Consider the following 25058-nt stretch of genomic DNA (forward strand, 5'->3'; position numbering starts at 1 on the left):
TAAAATTAAATTAAAATATAATAATAAATTTAATGTTTGCATTTATTACAATATTTTTAAAGAATTGGCGCGAAATAATTTTTTTGATGCGCAAGTTTCAATCTATGAATGTAGATGAACAAGTGTTGTTGCATAAATCAAACGCTTTTAAGTTAGCCATAAAAAACATTAAATTTATTATATAATATGGTTAAACATTAAGTTTTAATAATCATTGTATATTTTATCGTATTTTGATTATTAATTAATTTTTGTTATCATAAGTGACTGTGAACTTCACTTTAAATCTTTCTACACGAAATCAATATTACAGTGGCTTTTAGAGAGGCGTGTTTGCGCACGAACATTAAAAAAAATCGAATAAATAGTCGTCTGCAGAAAGACTCAGAGCAGACGCCACAATACATCACGACATTGTATACCATAACAGTAGAGCGCGAGCAAGTGTCAATTTGATTATTGTCATCGTTCCTGTGACTATCGATAGTTCTGTAAGTTTGGAATTTCTACCGATGATCGACAAATTGCGTATACGTATTTCTGTGGGTGCCGTGAGGCGGCGAGAAAGGCCACCTCTTTAAATTAAAAGAAGGAATGACGCTAGAGAATCCGTTCTTTGTCGTCAAGGAGTAAGTAAAAATTATAATCTTATGAAATTTTAAATCAATATTTTTTAATTTTATAAATTATCAATTATAAGTTAATATCAACTTCATCAAATTTATGTAGTTAATTTTTAACTTTTGTTGTCTCTTTGATACTGTATATATACATCAATCCTTTATATGAATAGTCAGGATAAACTATACAAAGAAAATCATACATTCTATTTCAAAATAATTTTTACTTGAAGAAATTTTCAAAAAAATTTTTTTATGAATGTTATCTTAATATGTATGTATATTATAAATACCTAATTTTAACTTTTCATATTTTATTTTATTTATTAAATTTATTTAACATTGACGTTATTTTTATTAAAATATTGAATTTTTTTCGTAATTAGATTAAAAGCAATTAGATTTTATTGTATTTTAATATTTATGTATTATTTAAAATATTATGTAATATTATGTAAAAAAAAAATTTATAAAATTTATGAAATTTTTTAAAATAATTTCTTTATATTTTTTATATTATAATTATTTATAAACATTTATATCTTTATGAATTAATTTTAGTATTTTAATATAATTTATAATATAATTTCATAATATATACAAAATATAATTTATAATATATAAAATATATAATTATATTTTAATATTTAATATTATTAAAAAGAAATTTTTTAATTAAATAATATATAATTTTTATGATTATAATTTATAACTGTTAAATTATCCTTATATTTATATAATATATTTTATAATACGAAATATTTATTACTAATGATATCAAAAACTTAATATCTAATTATTAATTATTTTTATAATTTATAGTATAAATAAATTTATTTTTTGTTATATAGCGAAGTTTGTAAAGCTTTAAATAAAAATCGCGGTTTATACGGGCGCTGGACGGAATTGCAGGATGTTGTCACGAGTCCTACTGTAAGTGGGGGAATCCCAATCTCACGCGACGAATTAGAGTGGACTACTACTGAATTACGGAAAGCTTTACGTTCAATCGAATGGGATCTTGATGATTTAGAAGACACGATTTATATCCTTTAATATATATCATATATTATATATAAACCGTGACATTATTTTTTTTATTGAAATTTAATAATAATGAATATAATATATATATTTATTAGAAATATAATATAATGTTGATTATCCGATAATAATAAATCATTTTTTCATAAGCGGTTTTTCGAATAATCGATTAGAAAAAACCAAATTTATGAATATACAATTCAATTAGAAAAAACAATAATTTTCAAATAATTATTATATATAATAATACGTATATAATATGTAGAGAATATTATGAAATATATATTTTTATATATTATATAAATAATAATATATTAAAATATATATAATAATATAATATATATGAAAATATATATTTAAAATATTATAAAAAATTAATTTGTATACTATTTCAAAATGCATTTTGTAAAATATGTTTTTTAAAATATTTTCAAATATAATTTAAATATATACTCACTTATACTCTCATTATTCAGATAATCTGTTATTATCTGAGAGTATAAGAGAAATTTAAATAATTGATACTATATTGTAATTATTATTCATTTATTAAATTCTATATTTGTATAAAATTAATTGAAAAATTTTTTTATAAATTTTAAATTTTTGTATTTTATATTCTATATTCTATATTTTTCTTAACGCACTATATATATATATATGTATGTATGTGTATATATACGTATTGTAGAAAAAAATCCAACAAAATTTAAAATAGATAACAAAGAATTAACGGTTCAACGAAGTTTTATTGAACAAACTCGAGAAGAAGTTAAGGTAATATTTGTTGTATAATATTTAATTATTTATATCAATTAAAAATTCGATCAAATATCTGTTAAATAAATTTTATGAAAATATATATACCAATTATTATTAATTTATTGCAGACTATGAAGGATAAAATGAATTTAAGTAGAGGTCGGGATCGTGATAACACAGCAAGACAGGTTTGTAAAAATTAAATAATTTTAGATATTTTCTTTTAACTTTATAATTTTTGTTATTTAGTATATCATTTATATTTTTCAGAAACATGCAATGTAAATTTCGATTATAATTTAAAATAATATTTCAATACAATACAATACAATTATAATACTATAATTGTAATATATTGTAAATAAATTGTAATAAATTGTATAATGTAATTATAATTGTAATATTTATTATTATTTTCAAATTTTATAATATAATTTATTACAAGATGTTTAACTTTATACAAATACAGCATTTTATACTTTTAAATTTCGCTCGTAAATTTCTATCGTATGTGATGCGACACCTATGTAAAACTGTCAAATTGCCAATAATATTGATAGTGATTATCAAACTTGTTCCCTTATTTCTGAATGTACAAATAAAATATTATCAATTAGAATTACAGAAAAAAGAAATGGTTTATGCGGTAAATCAATCATATTTGATATCATTACTATTATATAAAATAAAACTTTTTATGATTTAACATATAATTTTCTGTAATTTAAATATATTTATCAAGTCCTTAATTAAATATTTTGATATTTTTATTAATTTATTTCAATAAATATATGTTTATTCATTATATGCTATTTTTTTAATCTAATAATTTATATATTTATATCTTCTTATGTCTTACAGCCACTTTTAGATAATAGTCCTGCTCGAGTTCCTGTCAATCATGGCACAACAAAATATAGCAAATTGGAAAATGAAATTGATAGTCCAAATAGACAATTTTTAGGAGATACCTTACAACAACAAAATGATATGATAAGACAACAAGATGAGCAACTAGATATGATAGGTGAAAGCATTGGAACATTGAAAACAGTATCTAGACAAATCAATACTGAATTAGATGAGCAAGCAGTGTAAGTTTAATAATTATTATTAAATATATTTTTTTTTATTATTAACAAAATGACTTTCTAAATTAACATATTTTTATATAACAATCATTTCAGTATGTTAGATGAATTTGGTAATGAATTAGAAGTAACGGATTCTAAATTAGATGCAACAATGAAAAAAATGGCCAAAGTTCTTCATATGAGTAATGGTAACTATAATAATTACATTCCTGCTCCTACTACTGCAACATCTAGTGTTTCTGATCTTGCCTCTAAACCTTCTTCTCTATCATCTTTATCAAATACAATAACTAACTGTTTCTTATGTTCTGGAGATTAAATTTAATATTTTTATTATAATTTTTTATCATAATTATTCAGTAATATTTATAAATTATATTTTTTCATTTAATAATTTCAATTTCATTTTGTTCAAATCAATTTATTTAAAATATTAAACAAATATTAATATTTATGTTTAAAATATTAAATATAAATATTAATATTTATTTAAAATGTTAAGTTAGCTTTATTATTATTATCTAATTATTGAATTATCAAAAATTAATAATTTCTAATATTTACTGAAAAATTATGGAATTGTGTTATGAATTTAATAATTCATTTTGCCTTTACGATAACATTGCATATTGTAATCACTTATGAAAATAAGTCATTTCCTACATTCTCTTAATTAATTTAAATTGATTCTTAGCACTATTGCACTTATTTCTAAATTTTTGATTTTTTTTATTAAATATATGTAGGATTATATTGATATGTAATTATTTAGAAAGAATAATTTATTGGAGAGTAGAAGTCTCATTAAATTGACATAATCTTTAAAAGAAAAAATTAGTCAAATAAATTCTAAATTTATTTTTTTTTTAACTTTTAAATTATATTTAATGCATTTAAATTATAATTAATACATATTTTAATACATATAATTAATACAATAAAATATTGATATTGATTTCATTATATGAAATAATTTTTTAGTTTTTTATTTATAAGCAAAAAGTTATATAAATAAAATATATTAAATATTAATTATTAAAATATATTAAAAATATATTAAATATTAATTAAATAAAAATTATTTATTATTTTTATTTCAATTGAGAAGAATTAATTAAATATTTCATATTTTAATAAAATATTAACAAATTAAAATATGTTATAAATATCAGATAAAAATAAAAATTAATACATATAATAATAATAATAATAATTACTAATTTAAGTTAAAAATTTTTGCCATTCTTTTTTATTTACTTTACTATTCAAAAATTAAGAATTAAATTTATATTATTAAATTAAGAATTAAATTTTATATTTTGACTCGTTGTTTTTATATGTTTTTGTGTGTTTTTATATGTTTTTTATTCAATATGTTTTAATACATTTTATGAATCTGTTTCTTACTTAATAAAAATAAACAAGAATAAAGAAAAAAGTTTTTTAATATAAAAAATTGTTAAAAATCTATATAAAATAATTAGAAAATCTATAAATTTTGAAAAAGTTATGTATATTCAGATTTAAATAAATGCTAAAAATGTAGTATTAAAATGGACCAGTTGCAGTTTCCATAAAATAATTATCTTTAAAATTTCTGTAATTTAATACAATTCAAGTAATTATTATTTATATAGTATTATAATAGCTAAAATAGTTTGAAATTCAATCAGCAAAATCAGAAAATTAAAAAAATTATTGTATATTAAAAAATTATAGATAAATTGTATAAAAATACCTCAATAATATTCAATTAATTTTAGATTATTAGAAGAAATTTAAGATTTTGTCAAATATTTCAAGGCAAATATAAAGATAAAAAAAAAGCACAAATAATTTGTGCCTGGAAAAATTTTAATGTCTCATTTATAGATAGATATATACTACAGATACATACTATTTCTTAGTATGTTCTAAAACTTCTGATACTTCTACTTCCAATGTATATGTGATATTAATATATGATATTAATGTTTGAGGCATAGATGAAAAATAATTTAGGACATGCTAGTGTGAAATATTCATATAATAACATTGTAAAAGTACCAATCATTTTATGTGTGTAATGAATGTAAACGAAAATACAAAGTTTGAAAAGTTTGAAAGAAAATTGTTGAAGAGAAAGAAGAGCAAAATGTGAAAAGAATTATTTGTACGTATGATGATTGTTGATTGATTGTTTCTCAATGTGAATGAGATTGTTCATAAGTATTATAAGATAGTTTGAAACTTTCTTCATTTTAAAAAAAAATGAAACATTAGAAAAACTTTAAAATTAAAAACTGAAATATTTATTCATTGTTAAAAAAGTATTAATAATATAATGTTGTGAATTCATACATAAAACAGAAATTGTTTATTTTAGTTTATATTTAAAAGTTAAAAGTAAAAATTATACATACTTTATTATTTTGCATAAATGACCAATTGTGAAGACATACTGATAAATAAAATTGGAGATTTTATTTATATTGTACATATTGCTGTAAAGTACCAAATTCCTAATCCATTAAAATTATTTAAATAATAATTACAACAATAATAATTCATTACATATTGATTTCTTTGCTTGAGAGATAATAATAAATATATATTATTATACTTTTAATATAATTAAATTTTTATCAAAATTAACTTTCAATGTTTTATTTCAATTATTATGTTAATTTTTTTAATAATCATATAAATAGACAATTTATATTTAAAATTTTATTATAAAATCTCTCAATCATGGAATTAAATTTTTTTCACTCAAAATTTATGAATATGTGTTTTACAGGTATCATTCTGCTCTAATTATTGCTTTTATATGTTTATGCAAAGAATTTTTATTTATGTGTTTATGCAATGTTTAAAAAATTAATAAGAATTATCAATCTGAAGCTTTTGTAATTTAATAAATGTTACAATTACTGCTTGTTATGTATGAATAATTTTAACTCAAAATGTAATTTTAGAAATCAATTAAATTATTAATTTATTTTATAATATTGATTCTTTGCATTCTAATTGACATTATTAAAGTTTATAGAGGATGTATCAAAATATTTTTTAAAATATATAAAAAATTAAAGATCTTTTTATTAGACCATATTAAGTTTTATAAATAATGAATAATAAAATCAATATCATTATTTTTTAATTTTTTAATCATTTTTTATTTTTTTATTTTTTAGTAATAGCACATTTATAATTAAAAATTTATTATTTTATTATTTAATATTTAAGAGTGCAGAGTATCAATATAAAAAATATAATGTTGTTATAAACTGCTTGTTAATGAATGCATGTTGAAAATAATGTACAATATTTACCGTTTGAAGAAGGGCCAAATATATAAGTATTAATTTTTTTTATATAGTATACTATACAATATGTTATTCATTTAATTTTAACGTCATTCAATGAATGATGATAAAATCTCTTGATTCTGACTACTTTTTTCATAAGTGACGCATGTGATGTTACTTTCCGTTTGTTTTAGATCGGAGACAATGGGTAGCCATTGGAGTGTTGACCGCTATATTGGTGTTTCTAATAATTTTATTTATAATTAAGTGAAATGTTTAATTTTCTAGTTTCCCTAAGAATTTATTGGTTCTTCTTCATAGCATTTAGATGAATGTGTTAACTTCTGTTTTAATAATGAATTATTAAGTTAGCGATAATCTATGATCCATTATAATAAATATTTATAGTTATTATTTTTGACAGGATCTTTATAAAACTTCCTTCCCTACATGCATGCAATTAATTAAATTGAAATATTTAAATATTTTTTCTTTTAAAAAATTGTATTTCAATATCTTTCGATATTTTAAAAAAGAAATAAATTATTTTTTAATATAAACCAAATTTTTTAATATCAATCATTACTCAAAATAAATCGTTTAAAAGGAATGAGAATATGATTTTTTTTTTATTTCTGATGAATATAAATATAATTGAATATAATCATAAAAAATATATTAACAATCTGATCTCACATTTACAAATAAGATCAAATATAACATCCTATGTCAGTAAATAAATATTCTCTGTATCGTCCTGAAAAACTATTTCCAAATAAAATATTTGATCTAAAATACTTAATTTATTTTGAATATTTTTGAAATATAACATGTTGATATATTACATCATATATTCTCTGACATTTATTTATTGTTTATTCATATTAGATACGTATAAAAAATTTGTATAAAAATGTTATATCGTATTTAAAAATGATGTGTAATGATATATATTATAATATATATTTAAATTTCTATTTTCTGAAAATATTTTCACACAGATTTTTAATAATTTATAAGCAAACCATACAACATATTAATTTATTTATTATTCGATTTTGTATATTAAAAAATTATCCTTCAAAGGAACTTCTGTCACTTTCTTAAAACTTAAAAGAAGATTTTATAAATGATTGTATATAGATACTATATACATGTTTATACATACGTACAAATAAACTGTATTATAAAGATGAACATATTGAATAATGCAAATGGCCTGATAATAATAACGAAAAATGTGTCTATGATAAAATCTTTGGTATGATGGTCATTATATCATTTATATTTTGTTTGTATATAGAAACGCATAATAAAAAATTAAAAAAAGAAAAAAGGAAGAATATAAAATCACACTATAAACGATATATTAAATAAAATGATTTAAAAGTAAATATTCAAGTAATATCTGCCTATTTAACATTAATGTTATGTAATTTAACATTAATTATATTATAAGTTATTTTTATCATAAATTTATGATTAAAATATACTTTACAATTCTTGAAGAAAGCTGTAATTATATAGTACGAAGTCTTAATTTTAACAGAATGACAAATTTTGCAGTTATTATTTTAAACATATGTTTATGTTTTTTTACTGTCTTTTAAATCTTATTTCTTTCTTCAATGCATGTAAGGCACTGTAGCATTATGAACAGTTTTACTTTTAAATATTGTACAAGTTTAAAAATGTTTTTCATGGTTCAAGTCGTAAACGTTTTTGACAATCAACAGGCAAAACTTTTCTTATTTCATCAATGTTTTCAACTTCCATTCTTAATCTACTGACTTCATCTTCATAATTCTTTACCCATTGTGTTTGTAAATTTTTTGCATCAGTTAATGTACGAATTCTTTGATCTAGATTTGCAGCTGCAATTTCTTTTTCAGCTGCAGCTAAGCGTTCTTCTAATCGATTTAAGTCAGCATTATCTAAAAACAAAAAATTAAATTTATATATATTTAAAGATTTAATTTAAAATAAAATATATTATAAAATTATAAAATTATAATAACAGAAAAAAGTAATATACCAATTTCCGGTAGATTTTCTAATTCTTTTATTATTTCAGTTACTTCAGTTAGAGCTTTATCAACTTGCTGTGATGCTAATGTTACATTAATCTTAGCTAAACCAACTTTATGATTTGCCTAAAAAAATTAAATAATATACATAATTTTTATTATATAATTATCATATTAAATATATACAATGCCTTATATGATGCTTTACTTCAGTTGTAATATTTGTATCTTGATCACTTTGATTTTCATGTTGTTTCATCATAGAATCTGTACTATCTACTCTCTGATGTAATTTTTCAGCTTCATTTCCTACGCGAACTGCTTCTATTTTAATTTTATTCGCTTCAGTTCTAATATCATTTGCTTTTGCACTAGCTTCTTCTGCATATCTCTGATGTAAAAATATTTTGTATTTAATATATAGAAAATATAAAAATATAGAAAATATATTATATTATATACAACATTATATATAATGTTATACATATATAATATTAATTATACCAACTTGAGAATCTTGTGCTATTTTACGTGCATATTCAGCATTATTTTCAGAACCATTTAATTTTTTTTCAGCTTGTAAAGCTTGATTTGTAGCATTTATGATTAATTCTTCAATATTTTTAATATCTTTTAAAGCATTTTGGGCTTTAATACGTTCACGCTCTACTTCAGCATGAAATTCTAAAAGAAATATCATAATTAATAAATACATTTTTCTTTTTCTTTTTGAAATTATCATTAAAAATAATTTTAAAAAATATGAGATATACCGCCTAATTTCTTTAATGTTTCCTGAGCTTCTTTTAATGTTTGATCTCCTCGTTTTACAGCATCATCTGCTTTTTCATTTGCACCGTCTAATTCAGCTAAAAGTTCAGCCGTAGCTGCTTGTTGATCTTGCGCTCGTTCTATTAACTCTTCGCTTTTTATTACTTTTTGTGCCATTTCATTTATAAGATTTTCATTTTGATCTAATAATAATTGTGCTTGTTCTTTCAATCGCAATCCCTGTAATATTTTATTATTAATTAAATCATCATAAATTATTATCAATAATAATATTTGTTATAATTTATATTTACTTCATTATTCACATCTTCAATTTGATTTCTCAATTGCTTGATGTCAACAGGTGGAAGTGCTAAATCGAGAATCAATAAATCTATTGCTTCTTGTGAAACAGTGGATGATTTAATGGCTGCTATATTGGTAAGATTTTTCACTTCGTTCATACGATGCTCTAGTAATTCTAACTTATTTTCCAATCCTCTAATATCATCACTAAGTATAATCAATTTTTAAAATATTACAATTAAAATAAAATAGTTACGAAGTTAAAATAATTTTGAAAACTACCAATATAAACATTGATAATAATTATATTATTATTTTATTTTAATATAAAATAATGAATAAATACATACGTTATGTTAGTGTATTTTCCTATAGCTTTCTTTGCAAGAGTATAAGCTTCTATTGTTGTATTTCGAGCTCGTTCTGCCAGTGCATGTATCTTTTTTGCTTCATTAACATTTCTATAAATAAAAAGATAATATATATAAATAAAAAGATAATATATTTTAAAGAAATATTTAAAATATTTATAAAACTAAATTACTCACAAATCTGCTAATACACGTGCTTCTTGTGCGATTGAAGTCATTTGTTTATTTCCTTGACCAACTTGTTCTGCGCGTAATTTCGCTTTTGTTAATGCAGTTGCTCCATCTGTAGCTAAATAATCTTCTGTTTCCTAATATTTTAATGATAAAAATTTTATTCATATATTAATTTTTATAAATTTTATATAAAATTATGTTTTTCTTACAGTTAATTGAGCATGTATTTTATCAAGCACTTTTTCTGCTTCATCAATATTCATTAAACCTTCCAAAGTAGTTTTATATGCATCAGAAGCAGTTAAATTTACAGTATGAGAGATTTCACTAATTTCATTTAATTGATCGCGCAATTCATCAAGTTGTTCCACCAAAGTTTTATTTTCACCTAGAACATTTTCTTAATAAAATCTTATCCAAATAATATTATTAATTCTATTACATTTTTTACGTTTTAATCTTGCTTTTTATAATTAATAAAAAACTTATAATGATTAAAAAAAACTTTAAAATTGCATAATAATTTTATACACTTAATAACAATTTATTTTTTTCATACTTAAAAATTATTAATAAAAAAAATCGAATTCAATTAAAAATTATTCGAGAAACGTAAAAGAATCATATAGATTATACTTACTACCTGATCCTTGTTTTGCAATTTGTAAGAGATTCTTTACTTTATCCTGAATATTTTTTAATTCTTTTTCAAAATCTGAATCTTTTATAACTGTTGGACTACTGTTAATCTTTTTGAGTGTATTTTCTAGTTCAGTTAAACGTACTCTGTGATTATTAGCAGCAGCTTGAACAAGATTGTAACAATCAGGACAATCGACACATCCATTTTGTCTGTTATGTTTATTTTCTTTACAACGATCACAGCGTCTTCCTTCTACATTTGGTAAACACTATAATATAGGAATAATTATTTTAATAAATAAATTTAACTTTTTATCATATAGTAACATTATATTTTTAATAAACCTACTGGACACTGTCCATTGGCATCACATTGCAGATCTTGAGAACCAATACTATCACAATCACAAGGTTTGCAACCTTCTCTGCTAAATCCATATTGATAAGGAACGCATGCATCACAATGTTGTCCAGTAATTCCAGGTCTACATTCACATTGACCAGTAACAGGATTACAAGTACGATTATAAGATCCTTCAGCATCACAATTGCAAGGCGTACATCCCTAAAATGTATATATATAATTATTTAATAATAATAATTATTTAATTTAAGACAAGTTATTATTCATCTTATATTTGTGAAACGATTGTTTTAATTAATTTAAAATACCTCTCCACTTAATATATGATAATATCCTTCTTCACATTTATCACAATTTCGACCAATTACATGAGATTTACAAGTACAATGACCTGTTAATTGTTCACAAGGTGCTACTCTACCATCATTGAGTTCAACTGTACCTGGTGGATAACATTGACATAGCTTACATCCATCTTCTTTACGATCAGATAATGCATCTCCATAATATCCTGTTGAATATTGTAAATATAGTTACTTAAAATATCAAAAAAATATACTAAAAAAGCAAAATTATATTTTACATGCCTGAAAGACATTCTTCACAATGAAAACCAGCTGTATTATTTACACATTTCAAACATTCACCAGTTTCATGATTACAATTTCTTACAGCGTTTAAATCGATATTGTTGTTACAATCACAAGGTCTGCAAGCTATACCTTTTTCAGGATTTCCAAAATATCCATCTGAACATGTTTCACATCTAGGTCCTAAAACAAAGAATAACATAAATAATTTTTTATAAAAAGAAAAAAGAAAAAAGTAAAAAGTAAAAAGTTATAATAATAAAAATTATTTAAAATTTTGTTTTACCTGTTCTACCTAATGGACATTCAGAACAAATCGGATCCGGATTATTACCAAGTAATATACAAGGCCCATTGTCGGGACACGGACATGGTTTGCAATCATCGGGTGTACCTTTTAACGGATGGCCATAATATCCTCGTTTACATAATTCACAATTACTACCGGCCGTATTATGTTCACAAATGCATTGTCCTAAAATAAATCAAAAAATATAAATATTCAAGTATTAAAATAAATTGTAAATCAATTTTTATTTCAAATTTACTTAAAACAGATACCAGTTTCAGCTTCGCAAATATCTGCATGATTATTGCAATTACAAGGAATACAAAGGGCAAAAGGACCACCATTTGGTGGATCATGATGAAATCCAGGAGCACAAGATTCACAAAATTGGCCCACATAACCATGAGGACAATCACAATGTTCCACCCAATCAGCACTTTCACCTGCAGCACCTCGGAGTGCTGTTTCTAGTTTGACATCATCTAAGAATCCTCGACCTATAGAAAGAAAACTATATGATAGAAATAATATTTCATCTTCAAAATAAATAATTAAAATACCTTGATGTGTATAGGTGCCACGAATTTTAATAGCTGTTAAGTTTGATAAAATAGACATAAAAGCTCGAGAAGAAAGACGAGGTTCCCAACCATAATTAGGATGTTCGTGCAATTTAAAATGGTATTCATGTGGCTGAAATCATTTTGTATCAATTAATAAATTATACATATGATTGAATCATATATCATTTAATTATATTAGATTAAATTTTTAGTTACTGTCACTGAAGGTAAATGATTATTTTGTCCAAAAATTGGTTGTGTAATTTGTTCTCCATTGCCTCCTTCAAGTATAACATCACGAACAGTAGGTGCAGGACCAGCCTCCCCAATTCTCAAAGTAAATGACAAATCTTGATTGTAAGAGGCTCGTTGATCACCAAGAAATCTATCTGTGTAATGCAATAACATTCTTGGTTAGTAAATATATATAGTATAAATCTTTATTAAGATAATAAAATGTTTTATTGTGCACATTTATTATAAGAGTAATATAAAATTTAAAAAAAAAACGTTTTTAGAATTTTTAAAATGATATAAAAATGATATAAGAATTTTATTTATATTTACCAGGTGCAACAAAATAAACATTGTCTCGATCTAATGCTGTAGCAGATATTGTTTGAGTAAGAGGATCATATTGAAGTCTTATTGAATTACCAGCTACAGTAGCTTTCCATCGTTCAGCTCCTCTCACAAACATACTTTCAATTACAACTTTAGAATAACCACTTGCTGGTTTACAAACTGAAGAATGACCATAACAGAAGCATGGTGTACAACCAAATTTATTATCTATTGCAAGATTGAAAAATCCTGGTTTACATCTATTTATTATAGAAACAATATTAGTAAATATAATAATCCTATTCAGTTATTTATTTTTATAATATAGTATCATAAAAAATATTAATGATATAAGTATACTAACACTCGACATCTTTTTCCTTCAACATTTTCTTTACATGTACAAATACCACTGATAGGATCACAGTTTGGTATATTTGTAAGAGAACCGGCTGCATTACATTCACAAGAACTGCAACCATATGAACCAAAGTTATAATAATTTGCTGCACAATGATCGCATTTATCACCTGTTACACCAGGTTTACATTGACACTTTCCTTCGCTGTTACATTGTAAACTTCTTGAACCTATAACAATATCAAATATTTATTTCAATATATATTTTATATAAATATCAAATATTTATTTCGTATTTTTACGTTTTATATTTTTAATACAAATAAAAAATTATAATATTTCTTATTGTATATATTTATAATTAATAAATTACAAATATATTTTAATTTTAAAATAAAAATAGGAAAAAATATTTTAATTTACCGATTTCATTGCAATTACAAGCAACACAATAATTATCTTCAGGACGCTGATAAAAGTTCTCCCGACAACGTTCGCAATTCGCACCATCACGATTAGCTCGACAATCGAGACAATGTCCACCATGACCAGTGACTTTGTATAGTTCTTTATCAAAAAAGCATCTTTCTGAATAACCATTGCAATTACAAGCTGAAAAATAACATTACAATCATAATCAACATAAAATTTATATTTTTCTTATATAATATTATATAATTTTGAAATATTTCAAAATTTTATAATATCATAAATTATAATTTTTCATAAAAAATTGTTATTAATATGATATTAATATCGATAATATTGATATGATAAAAATAATACTTTTTAAATATTTACTAGATTTTAAATACCATGGCAAAATTCCATCCCAGTATGATAAAGTAATAGTCATTACATTTACAAATATTAAATATGTAATTAATTTCATTTTAAATGAAAATTATACAATTTATAAAAAAAAAAAAAGAAATTTTTGAAAAATATCATTCTTCATCATTCTTCATCATTCTTCATTATTTGAGATATATTTTAAAAATATATCTAATAATATATTTAAAATATATATTCTGTATATATTTTAATATATTTAGAAATATATATTTCTAAATATGTATATATATATTTAGAAATATATATTTATATTTTTGATCAATTATTCATAAAATATATAAAATATATAAAAGTTTTTCAATTTGATAAAAATAATCACAATAATAAAAAAGTTATAAATTTAAAAATATATAAACAGATTTTTTTATTTAATGATAAATAATATATTTTATTATACTAAATAATATAATTATAAATAAATGAATAAATTCAAAATCATTCTGTTCTCTTTTTTAAAAAATTATATAATTACACGATTCAATGTGATATAATAAATATCTGCTTATATCGCGATATCTTGAATACTGAGATCGTGATCTACAGAAAAGCTGCATTATGTGTTCCTCCTAACAGTCCCCACTTTAGAACAAGCAATGAACGTAAAAGGTAATGCCAACGTGATCGTAAATGTAAACTCTCTTCGGTTGCTCAGAAAGGTGATACTCACAATGCTGAAGAAATCTTTCTCGTTTATATATAATAAATTTTTATAAATGATAAAAAAATATTAAAATTGATACAAAAAATAATATGAAAATGGAAAAACAATTTAATTTTATAGATTGTTAACTTTTTCAATAAATTACTTTTCTCAATATTTTTTATTTTTTAGTTAAAAAATGTTTCTTAATAGAAGAATAATAGAAGAATAATATATATATATTATCTATTTTATATAAACTTTTTTATTATTCTTTTAAATATTATATGAAAATTGATATTGTATCTAATAAAATTGAACAATAATATTATCAATTATATTATTCTTTAGCAGATTTAAATAAAAGTTGAACAGAGATTTAATAATATAATATAATAATAATAATTAAGCAAAAATATGATTTATGATTATAAAAATATTATTATCTAATAGAATATGTTTTTATTATCTAATAGAATACGAAAAATGATCATTGGAAAAATAAGACTTAATAAATGAATAATAATCCTTCAATGATATCCCCTTTTCGTATATTTTTGCGATATATGTATATAAATATAGTTGTAAATATTATATATATTTTATTTTTATTAGCTTATTTTAAATGTTATTCCAAATTTAATATTATACTTACGTTTACATTCGTGCGCATCTTTGGTAGTGGCACGTCCCCAAGGTGCATCATTGAAAAAGGGCATACACTCGTTGCAATCTGGACCCGCAGTATTATGTTCACATCTAAAAGATTGAATCACATCTATTTGAAATTTATGAATTAAATTTATAATATAAAAAAATTAATATGAAATCGCTTTAACTGCGTTTTCTTAAAATTTTATAAATAATAGAAAACATAAAATATGTAAAATAATTTTATATATTTTATTAAAATTATTTTATTAAAATATATATATATATATATATATATTATGTATAATATTTATATAAAATTACAATTAATTATTCCATTTATATATTTATTATCATTTCAATTACATATCTTATATCATACATATTATTAACATTTAATCATTTTAACTAGTTATTGTATATAGAAAAATAATTATTTATAAATTATCTTACCTACATACTCTACGAGTTTTTCCATCTACACTAGTACTGTTTACACATTCTCCAGCGTGACCATTGCAAGCACAACGTGCTCCAACAGCAACGTCAGCAATTGCATAGTAGTAGGATTTTAATACCTGATCATCGCCAAAAACTTCGTCACCAAAAGTGTTCATTTTATCTAATGTAATTCTTAAATCTGTCGCTTGCACCCATTCCTTTTAAAATAAGAATAACATTATATCATTATAAATTTTTTTTATTACATTAATAAATAATTTTGTTACTTTAATTTCATATTACTATTTTTATTTCATTTTTAACATGTTATTTGTAATTTGTTTTCTATACTCAATAATAATTTTTATAAAAAAAAATTGTTATTGATGAAATAAAAAAATGAAAAATGAATTGAAAATAAAATAAAAATTGTACCTGTAATGCTGTATTAGATTCAAAATTATATGCCGAAGGTCGTCCTTCTAAAGTCGAATATGCGACAGCACCTTTCGTCAAAGGTGATATATCAGAATAGATAGAAGTACATAATACCCTGGTATCATCACCTCGTACTGTTTCCTTTGAATCCGGTAAATCATACATATCTCTACAACTCGCAGAATAAAATTGATAAGGTTCCCATGGCGAATTTTCATTTTTTCTTTTATAGATACCCCAACTTTCTGGACGCGGAGACTCAAAAAGCACTCTAACATATGTTATATCGAACGTCTTGCCTATAATTAATGATTATTAAAAAGCATGTATATATGTAAAAAAAAATAATAAAAAAATATATATAAATTACCAATTTAATAAAAATTGACACATATAATATAAAAATAATAAATATTTAATTTTTTAGAGATAAAATAAATTAAAAATTTTTATGATATAAACAGATACAAAAAATGTTTTAAACAAAATTATTTATTATAAATTATGATTTGAAATTATTAAAAAATAAAGATTCTACGCCATTGTAATTCTTCACTAGCGGGATGCAAGTGGCTTTCTTTCTAAATGAACATGTGGTATACAGGCAAAGATTCTATGTTCTTCTCATTTTTAAGAATCTTCTACTATTATCTGAATTCTCGGAATGGTGTTAGAATTAGCTTTGTTACATATATATAAGACAAAATTATTTTACAAATCACAATTATTAATTTTATCTGTATAAAAAGATTACTTTTATTAATAATAAAATAGAATTCTATAACATTTTTTATATTTATTATATTCATTAATTCTTTGATAAAGATAAATAGTTATTTTATTATTATTTTATGTCAAATAATAAATATATTATTATATATGATTTTATTATACGATTTATTTGAATAAAAATATTATTTTCCTGAAATATATGATACTTTTGTAAATAACTATATAATTTTTCCATCAGTTTGGAATTCCGTATTTACAGTTATCATCGAGAATTATCTCATCGTACACGCATCCTGATAGATAACGATATAAAATGAAAGAATAGAAATGAAAAAGAAGAAAGCGAAAAATATTGAAAATGAGTTAAATTTATATCGTGAAATGAACTGATGAATAAATTCTCTTTTTCTATTTATAATATAAATTTCATTATCTATTTCAATTCTATGAAAAATTATCTCAATTATATGAATACAGCTATATTTGAATTCAAACAAAATATAAAATATATTTTATACATCGTATAAATTATATGTAAAAATACATATAAAACTAACGTTTAATATAATAACATAACATTTAATATAAAATATACAATATTTTTATATCATACCCAATGGTAATGTGAGATTAACTTGATTCGGATATTGAATTCCTTCATACATTGTTTCTGATTGCCACCAAGTTGCATTATCATTATTATCATAATCGGTAAGAAACGAAGCTAAATGATCTCCATATCGACAAATTTCGCAGGACTTTCTTTGGACACCAGTTTGTTTACAAAATTCTGTTTGTCGATCTTGGCCACATGTATTCGTTGCTTCCATAAGAACATTAAATGCCGCATTTTCAAAAGGTGGTATACACCTCTACAACATGTGTTTAGAATAATATTTAATAGAATTATAAATTTTTATTACAAAATTTAAAATATTTTTTTTTCGCAATGTTCAGAAATTATATCAATAATTAATACTTTTTTTCACTGTGTATTTTTTTCATTTTCTTTTTTTCTCTTTTTTTTTAAATTAAAATTTAAAAATATTTTAAATTAAATATAATATTTATATTAAATGTTAGTAAAATGACAGATAAAAATGTTATAAGATAGACCAAGATACTAATGTTTTCAGATTATTTTCGTCCCAGATATATATATTATAACATATTTTCTATAAAATTCTGTAATATCTGAACAAAAAAATTTTTTAAAAATTAAAATTAAAATTAAAAAATTTTAAATAAAAAAATTAAAGAGTAAAAAAAATAAAATTAGAAAAATAAAAATTAGAATTTTATTAAATCCTTTAATATTCAGAACGATTATTTAGTTACAGTTATTTATAGTTATCGTCGAAAATTGATGTAATTTCAAATCTTTAAAATGATAACCTAATATAATAACATCTTCAAAAAAAAATAAAAATTTTAATGATTAAAAAACAGAATAATTAAAAGTCTGTTCATACTTATTATATTTTTATGAAATAATATTTATATAAATATAAAATAATATAACTATGAAAGATAATTTATTTTTTTTTGAAAAATAAATTAATCAAATTATTATTACTAAATTAATAAAAAATATTATTTAATAATTAAATATATTGTAATTTACATATACTAAATATTACTATTTTTGTAATTCGAAATTAAATAAAAAAATATTAATTTAATTATATAAATATTATAAAGAAAGAAAAAGAAGAATAAAGAAAGAAAAATAAATTAATAATAAAATAAAATAAATTGTTTTGATATTTATATATTTATATAAATATAATAAATAAAATTACGAACCTGTGGTCTTCCATTGTCATCATAGCATTTGTCTTCATCACGATTTTTTGAAAATCGACTATAAAAAAGTTCATCTAAAGGATCAGGTTCCGCAAATACTGTTATCAAGCAGATTGCAAGTAAAATAAATATTTTCTTGTGCCTTTCTCTGTTCATATTTGAACTTTTTTAGAGTTTTTTTTTATGTAATTTTTTTTAATAATTTTGAATGAAAACTCAAATCTTTTTTTGAATTTTTTAAAGGTCAGAATATAAACTAATTTTCGACTGAGTTCATTGACAAGGAAAGTTCCAATAATTTTTACTTTTCACTGTCGCGATTGCATTCTGCAATCTTCCGTTTGCCTGGCCTTCCTACCTATTTATTAATTATTAATTTATTAATTTATATTTATTAATTTTATATTTATTAATTTTAATATTAATTAATCTTTTCTTTGATTTTCTATACTAAATTTATTAAATTTAACATATAAGAAAATATATATATATATATACATGTAATTTTTATAAAAAATTAAAATGAAAATATTAATATAATTACATACAAAAACAGAAAAATTGAACATAATTCTGTTTTCAAATTTATAAATCATTTCACAATGAAAAATTATTAAAATTATAATTTAAATATAAAAATCATAATTTATAATTAAAATAACATCATATATGTACATAAAATATATTTCTATATAAAATAAAAATGTTATTGTAAAGTTTATATTTCTACATATATTTTTCATTAATCTTATAAAATAATTTTTAATTTAAATTAAAATTCTGCAATTGAATTAGTAACATTTGTTCAAGTAAAATAATTAAATATTAATTTATATATATATTCTATATTATTTAATAAATTATTTTGCATTTAATATCGTTTCTTTATTAAAATTTATTCTTTTTTATCTAAAATTTTTAAAATTTTGAAGAATAAATATGAAAATTTCTTCTGATCACAGATTTCGGCACATAAATCACGAACTGCAATTTCAATAAATATTTATGTTATAATTTTAGAAAATAAACAATGTCAATTTAAAGAAGTTTGTAACCAAAAAAAAATAATCTTTTATTCCTTATTAAAATAAAAATTTAAATAATTAATATTCACAAAATTATATGAAACACAAATTGACCGTGAATTCACTTTTTTTTCAATAAAAAAATTCACATAAGTATCACGAATTTTTAAAATGAACAATAAATTTTCATTCTAACCTCTTCAACTGATAGAAGATTGGTAAATCATAAGAAAACTTCTTTCCCTGCAACAGTTTAGCGAGATACTGAACGAGAGTTGTATCGTTGTCATAGACATGAGTGAGGGAATCGTATATGTCGAATATTTGTAGTGGTAATATACCGTAGGAAGTATAGGCTAAAAAAGATATATAATAATGAGATTATTACATTTTATATTTCATTACTAGCAATAATATGTATAAATGTACATATTTATGTTTTTTAAAATTTTAATTTTAATAGAAAAAAATATTTAAAAAATTTGAAATACATTTTCTTGATATGTTTATGAACACAGTAAATAAATAATACAATAAAAAAATCTTGAAATAATTTAAAATCTGAAATTAAGCATTGTTTAATGAACTTTTATTTTTGCGAATTGAGAATAGAAATTATTTTAGAATTATATTATTTTAGTAGAATTCATGATCAGTAATATCTTGCTAGAACGGAAGTGAAAAGATTAGAAAACGATGACTTCTTCCTATCATTATCAACAATACAATAAAATACTTTAAATATTCTCACTTCATATTGTGTCAATCTAATTTTTAAATAAAATATATTAAAATAAATAAAATACAAAGATGAATAAAATATAGAAAACATTATATAAAAATATAAATAATTTTAAAATATATTTTTAAAATTATGTTTATTACGAAACAATAATATCATATTATTAAAAATTCATTATTTTGTCATTTCATATCAATAAATATATAAATTATTATTAATATTTATAAAAATATATATATAATATTATTACTTATTGTAAATATATTTATCAAAAATTTGTTAAAAATTGTTATTATACCTTTATATTTTTATTATATATTTTTATATAACTTAAATATATATTGCGTAAAAGATACATTATAAAAGATACGATATATTTTTCTGTTTATCTTATTATTTATATATACAATCATATTAAATCTTTTAATTTTAATTTAATAAAATATATTTATAATTTTATTAATTTTAATATAATATAGAGTATTATATATTCGGTACTTAATTTCATTGTTAAATAAACATATCGGAAATGTTTATAATCTTCTATTTTTTTTTGTTATGACAAATCTTACCTATAAATTTATTTTTTGTTAAAATATGAAAATCTTGTGATGATTTATAAAATACTATATTTTTAATTTTTATTTGACTATATTATGTACATTACATATCTTTATCTAAAAGTGTAGAAAGATGTACTTTCAAATCTTGAAGATTTCTAAACACATCCTTCGTAGGGACTTTTTTTTCATCTATAACATCATTATTATGTTGAACAAGAATAGCATTCCAGTTAGCATTTTTCGCTCCAATATAATCATTACTAATAGAATCACCAATATGTATCGCTTGTTGGGGAATTATGTCGATATTATGTCGTTCTTTTGTTAACCTAAGAGCTTCATTAAATATTAAAGTATCTGGTTTCTCAATACCGAAATCATAAGATGTTAAAACGAAAGAAAAATAAAAACGTATCCTTGTGTCTTTAAGTACCGCTTCCAATCTCTCATCGAAATTTGATATTACACCCAAAATCAAGTCCTTTTCTCGAAGATATTCCAGTAATTCGATTGTGCCAGGATATTTATGCCAACATAAGCTCGTACCATAGCATTTTATCAAACTGTTAGCAACCTACGGGTCATAATGATAAAAAAGGTCATCGACAGTAGGTATGAGTTTAGGTTAGATTTTTTTCGGTAATTATTTTTCTTTTTCTAATATAATGTAATAAATACTTCCTGTATTTTATAATCTTTGTATCTTTTTTATATCAACATAAAAATTCAAAAATGAAATTGATAAAAATAAAAATTTAAATTATCATAATTGATATAAAATAAAAAATCATGTAATGATAAAATATAGATAATTTATAGTCAGTTTAAAAATTAAATTAAAACAATTGTTAAGCTTAATTTATTTCTAAAAATAATTTTATTTCTGATAAATCATATTAAATTATATTTTTAATTTATATTATATTGATATAAATAAACATTTTATATAAAAATATAAAAATAAAAATGTTAAATAAAAATGACATCAAATTTTATTTTATTTATTTCATTATAGATTCTAAAATTCTTATAGAGTTTTTAAATTTTCAACATCGTGAAAATTTTCATCACCTTATCCAAAGTAGCATCAGAAATGTAATTATGTTGCTCTTTGAAAATATTATGAACTATTTGTCTCCACCAATTTTTCCATCCAATGCCTGTGTGTTTACCATAAACAGGATGTTCTAAACTAAGTTTACGAAAGTTGTTTTTGAAGCTTCGCGCCAATTTATGTGGATCAATTGACAGACCGTGTTGAGAACCAATTTCAGCATAATGTTTTTCCAAATTTGTCATCAATAACGTATCAGTAACATCAAATGTTATTAATCGCGGTCGGACGAACTTTATCATTATTAAATTTTGTCTACAAAGAAATACCAAATATTTAGAACACTATTTTTATCATATAATATACGATGAAAAAAATACACTTGTTTCACGTCGTGAACAGTACTACCAATCGATTTCATATGGAGAAAGAATTTTTTATATTTCCAACGCTATCATAAGATAAAAATTTTAAATTTATTTTCATATATAAAAATATTGATACTATTTCAAATTATTTTGCGTTGTTATTTTATTTTATTATTTTAATACTAATTATAATTAAATATTTTTTAGTACAATACAAAATTAATAATAGAAATTTATTCTTACTTACTATTTAAATTTATTTTTAATAAAATAACCAGTTGAAGAAATATTAACTGAAAGATGATCACATTAGAGAAACTTGTGCATCTCATTTCAAAAGAATAAAAATATGACGACTATTCTCACGCCGTCAACACGTGACATTTCTGTGAAAAACATGTGAATGATGTTAGAATTATATAAATCTTTTTAATTAGAATTAATGAGAATAATTTATATTTAATTTTTTTTTTAATTATCAAAATATTGTATATATATTTATATATTATAAAAAATAATTTTTTATGCATCAAATTTTTTTTTAAATATGAAAAATTAAAATAAATACAAGTATTAATCATAAACATTAGATTATATATATTTGAAAATAATAGCATACAAAAATGGATAGGTAACTTGTTTCTATATAAAATTTTGAATTGTTAAATATTTTAATGTCAGTAAATAATCTATCAATATCAAAAAATTATAAGATGAATATGTTCATATATTGTGTAAATTTAATTGAAAAATTCAAGACAAATTCTATGAATTTTATATACAATATTTTAATCAATATTTAACAATTGGAATAAGTACATAATTTCTCGCGTGACCTATTTATCACGTAGTAGATAAAAATGTTCATTCGGTATGCGACGTACACAAGCATTATTTTATAATATATGTGTAAATATATATAACATGTATTATATATATATACATATATCGTAAACAGAATGTAAAAAAATTTAATTATCTTTATATACAGTTTTACCTATTTATATTAAACGTATATATAGATGTAAATATATATATAAATTATAAAACATTACTATTTAATGTCTCTAAGAATAATAATAGTAACATGTGCTTTTTATATTTCCTATTAATATATGTATATATAAAAATGCAAGATCTTATTGCGTTCACTTACATTTAATTCCTATTCATGAAAAAAATATCCAGGAGAAATTTGGTTATACATAATGGTTTTTACGCCAGTAAAATCTAGTTATTGCAAATTGTTGCATTATAAAATTGTATTTGTTCGATTTTGATTCCATAGTTTGAAAACTTATTCATAATTATAATAATTATAAGAAAATTATGAGAATATTTAATCGATATTTCTATCTTATTCATATGATCGATAAAAAATTATTTATTCAAAAATAATATTATAGAACTTAAAAAGAATATTTTGAACATAATTCGATAGAGCAGGGTTTCTCAAACTTCCTGCACTTAGCACCATATTTGATATTTATTCAATTTTTTTTTATATTTTTTTAAATTATAAATTTTTATTATTCGTCTAAACTTTCTTTTTTATTAAGATGTGGATACAAAGAATTTCTACAAAAAACTATTAATATGGATTAATATATATATATAATATTTCGAATAAGCATTTTGCACTTTTATTCAATATTCATTTTTTTTTTTTTCTAAATTTTTCTCAATCTTAAAAATATTCTTCACTACACCATTGTAATTGCACTTTTATGATTTTGTTTATTTTTTTTTTTTTAATTGTACAGTATGAGGTAAAAACCTTCGTAATTTATCAGTCAAATTTATATTATTTAATTCTATAATCTTATTTCTATATAAAAACATTTTATGAAGAATTAAAAAGCTGCTATTAATTAATCTCATAAGATCGCTTACCGATAAAGGTCTTCCAACA

At 21.0% G+C, this 25058-nt stretch overlaps 3 protein-coding genes across 9 annotated transcripts in view; 1 reads left to right on the forward strand and 2 right to left on the reverse strand.

Annotated features, from left to right (window-relative positions):
• Window positions 1–486: 486 nt before the first annotated feature.
• Window positions 487–7224, forward strand: LOC107998556 (syntaxin-6). Of its 5 annotated transcripts, none has more exons than XM_062081141.1 (7): window positions 487–629; window positions 1472–1665; window positions 2347–2441; window positions 2555–2614; window positions 3288–3520; window positions 3614–3708; window positions 7005–7224. In XM_062081141.1, exons 1-7 carry the CDS (start codon window positions 595–597, stop codon window positions 7079–7081), a joined length of 789 nt encoding a protein of 262 aa, XP_061937125.1. In that variant the 5' UTR covers window positions 487–594; the 3' UTR covers window positions 7082–7224. The 5 variants fall into 5 exon arrangements, with proteins under 5 accessions (XP_061937125.1, XP_061937126.1, XP_061937124.1 ...); XM_062081142.1 differs by having other exon boundaries at window positions 1472–1664; window positions 2322–2441; window positions 4173–7224; XM_062081140.1 differs by having other exon boundaries at window positions 1472–1664; window positions 2322–2441.
• A 369-nt stretch (window positions 7225–7593) lies between these two features.
• LOC107998555 (laminin subunit gamma-1) lies at window positions 7594–21079 on the reverse strand. Of its 2 annotated transcripts, XM_062081125.1 has the most exons (26): window positions 20616–21079; window positions 19395–19752; window positions 18202–18460; window positions 16854–17155; window positions 16431–16636; window positions 15982–16085; window positions 14255–14443; window positions 13836–14061; window positions 13475–13731; window positions 13124–13296; window positions 12905–13037; window positions 12617–12841; window positions 12342–12530; window positions 12053–12238; window positions 11774–11976; window positions 11451–11666; window positions 11100–11370; window positions 10669–10847; window positions 10463–10593; window positions 10265–10375; window positions 9923–10121; window positions 9611–9848; window positions 9346–9521; window positions 9046–9228; window positions 8846–8963; window positions 7594–8744 (listed from the first exon to the last, which is right to left on the reverse strand). In XM_062081125.1, exons 2-26 carry the CDS (start codon window positions 19548–19550, stop codon window positions 8509–8511), a joined length of 4866 nt encoding a protein of 1621 aa, XP_061937109.1. In that variant the 5' UTR covers window positions 19551–19752; window positions 20616–21079; the 3' UTR covers window positions 7594–8508. The 2 variants fall into 2 exon arrangements, with proteins under 2 accessions (XP_061937109.1, XP_061937110.1); XM_062081126.1 differs by lacking the exons at window positions 15982–16085; window positions 16431–16636; window positions 16854–17155; ... (1 more) ...; window positions 19395–19752; window positions 20616–21079 and adding an exon at window positions 14633–14768.
• Window positions 21080–21773: 694 nt separating this feature from the next.
• LOC107998599 (rhythmically expressed gene 2 protein) overlaps window positions 21774–25058 on the reverse strand; it is a 3774-nt gene continuing 489 nt past the window's right edge. Inside the window, exons 1-4 of one of the 2 annotated variants that reach the window (XM_062081143.1) lie at window positions 24303–25058; window positions 23394–23532; window positions 22796–23093; window positions 21774–22298 (exon numbers count right to left, since the gene is read on the reverse strand). The exon at window positions 24303–25058 is cut by the window's right edge and continues 489 nt beyond it. In XM_062081143.1, coding sequence (XP_061937127.1) covers window positions 21825–22298; window positions 22796–23080 — 759 coding nt within the window. In that variant the 5' untranslated portion in view covers window positions 23081–23093; window positions 23394–23532; window positions 24303–25058 and the 3' untranslated portion in view covers window positions 21774–21824. The remainder of the gene's footprint in view (window positions 22299–22795; window positions 23094–23393; window positions 23533–24302) is intronic. The other variant, XM_062081144.1, reaches the window with a different exon arrangement.

Source organism: Apis cerana, linkage group LG11 (assembly GCF_029169275.1).
Source record: "Apis cerana isolate GH-2021 linkage group LG11, AcerK_1.0, whole genome shotgun sequence".
In the NCBI taxonomy this organism is placed as follows: Eukaryota; Metazoa; Arthropoda; class Insecta; order Hymenoptera; family Apidae; genus Apis; species Apis cerana.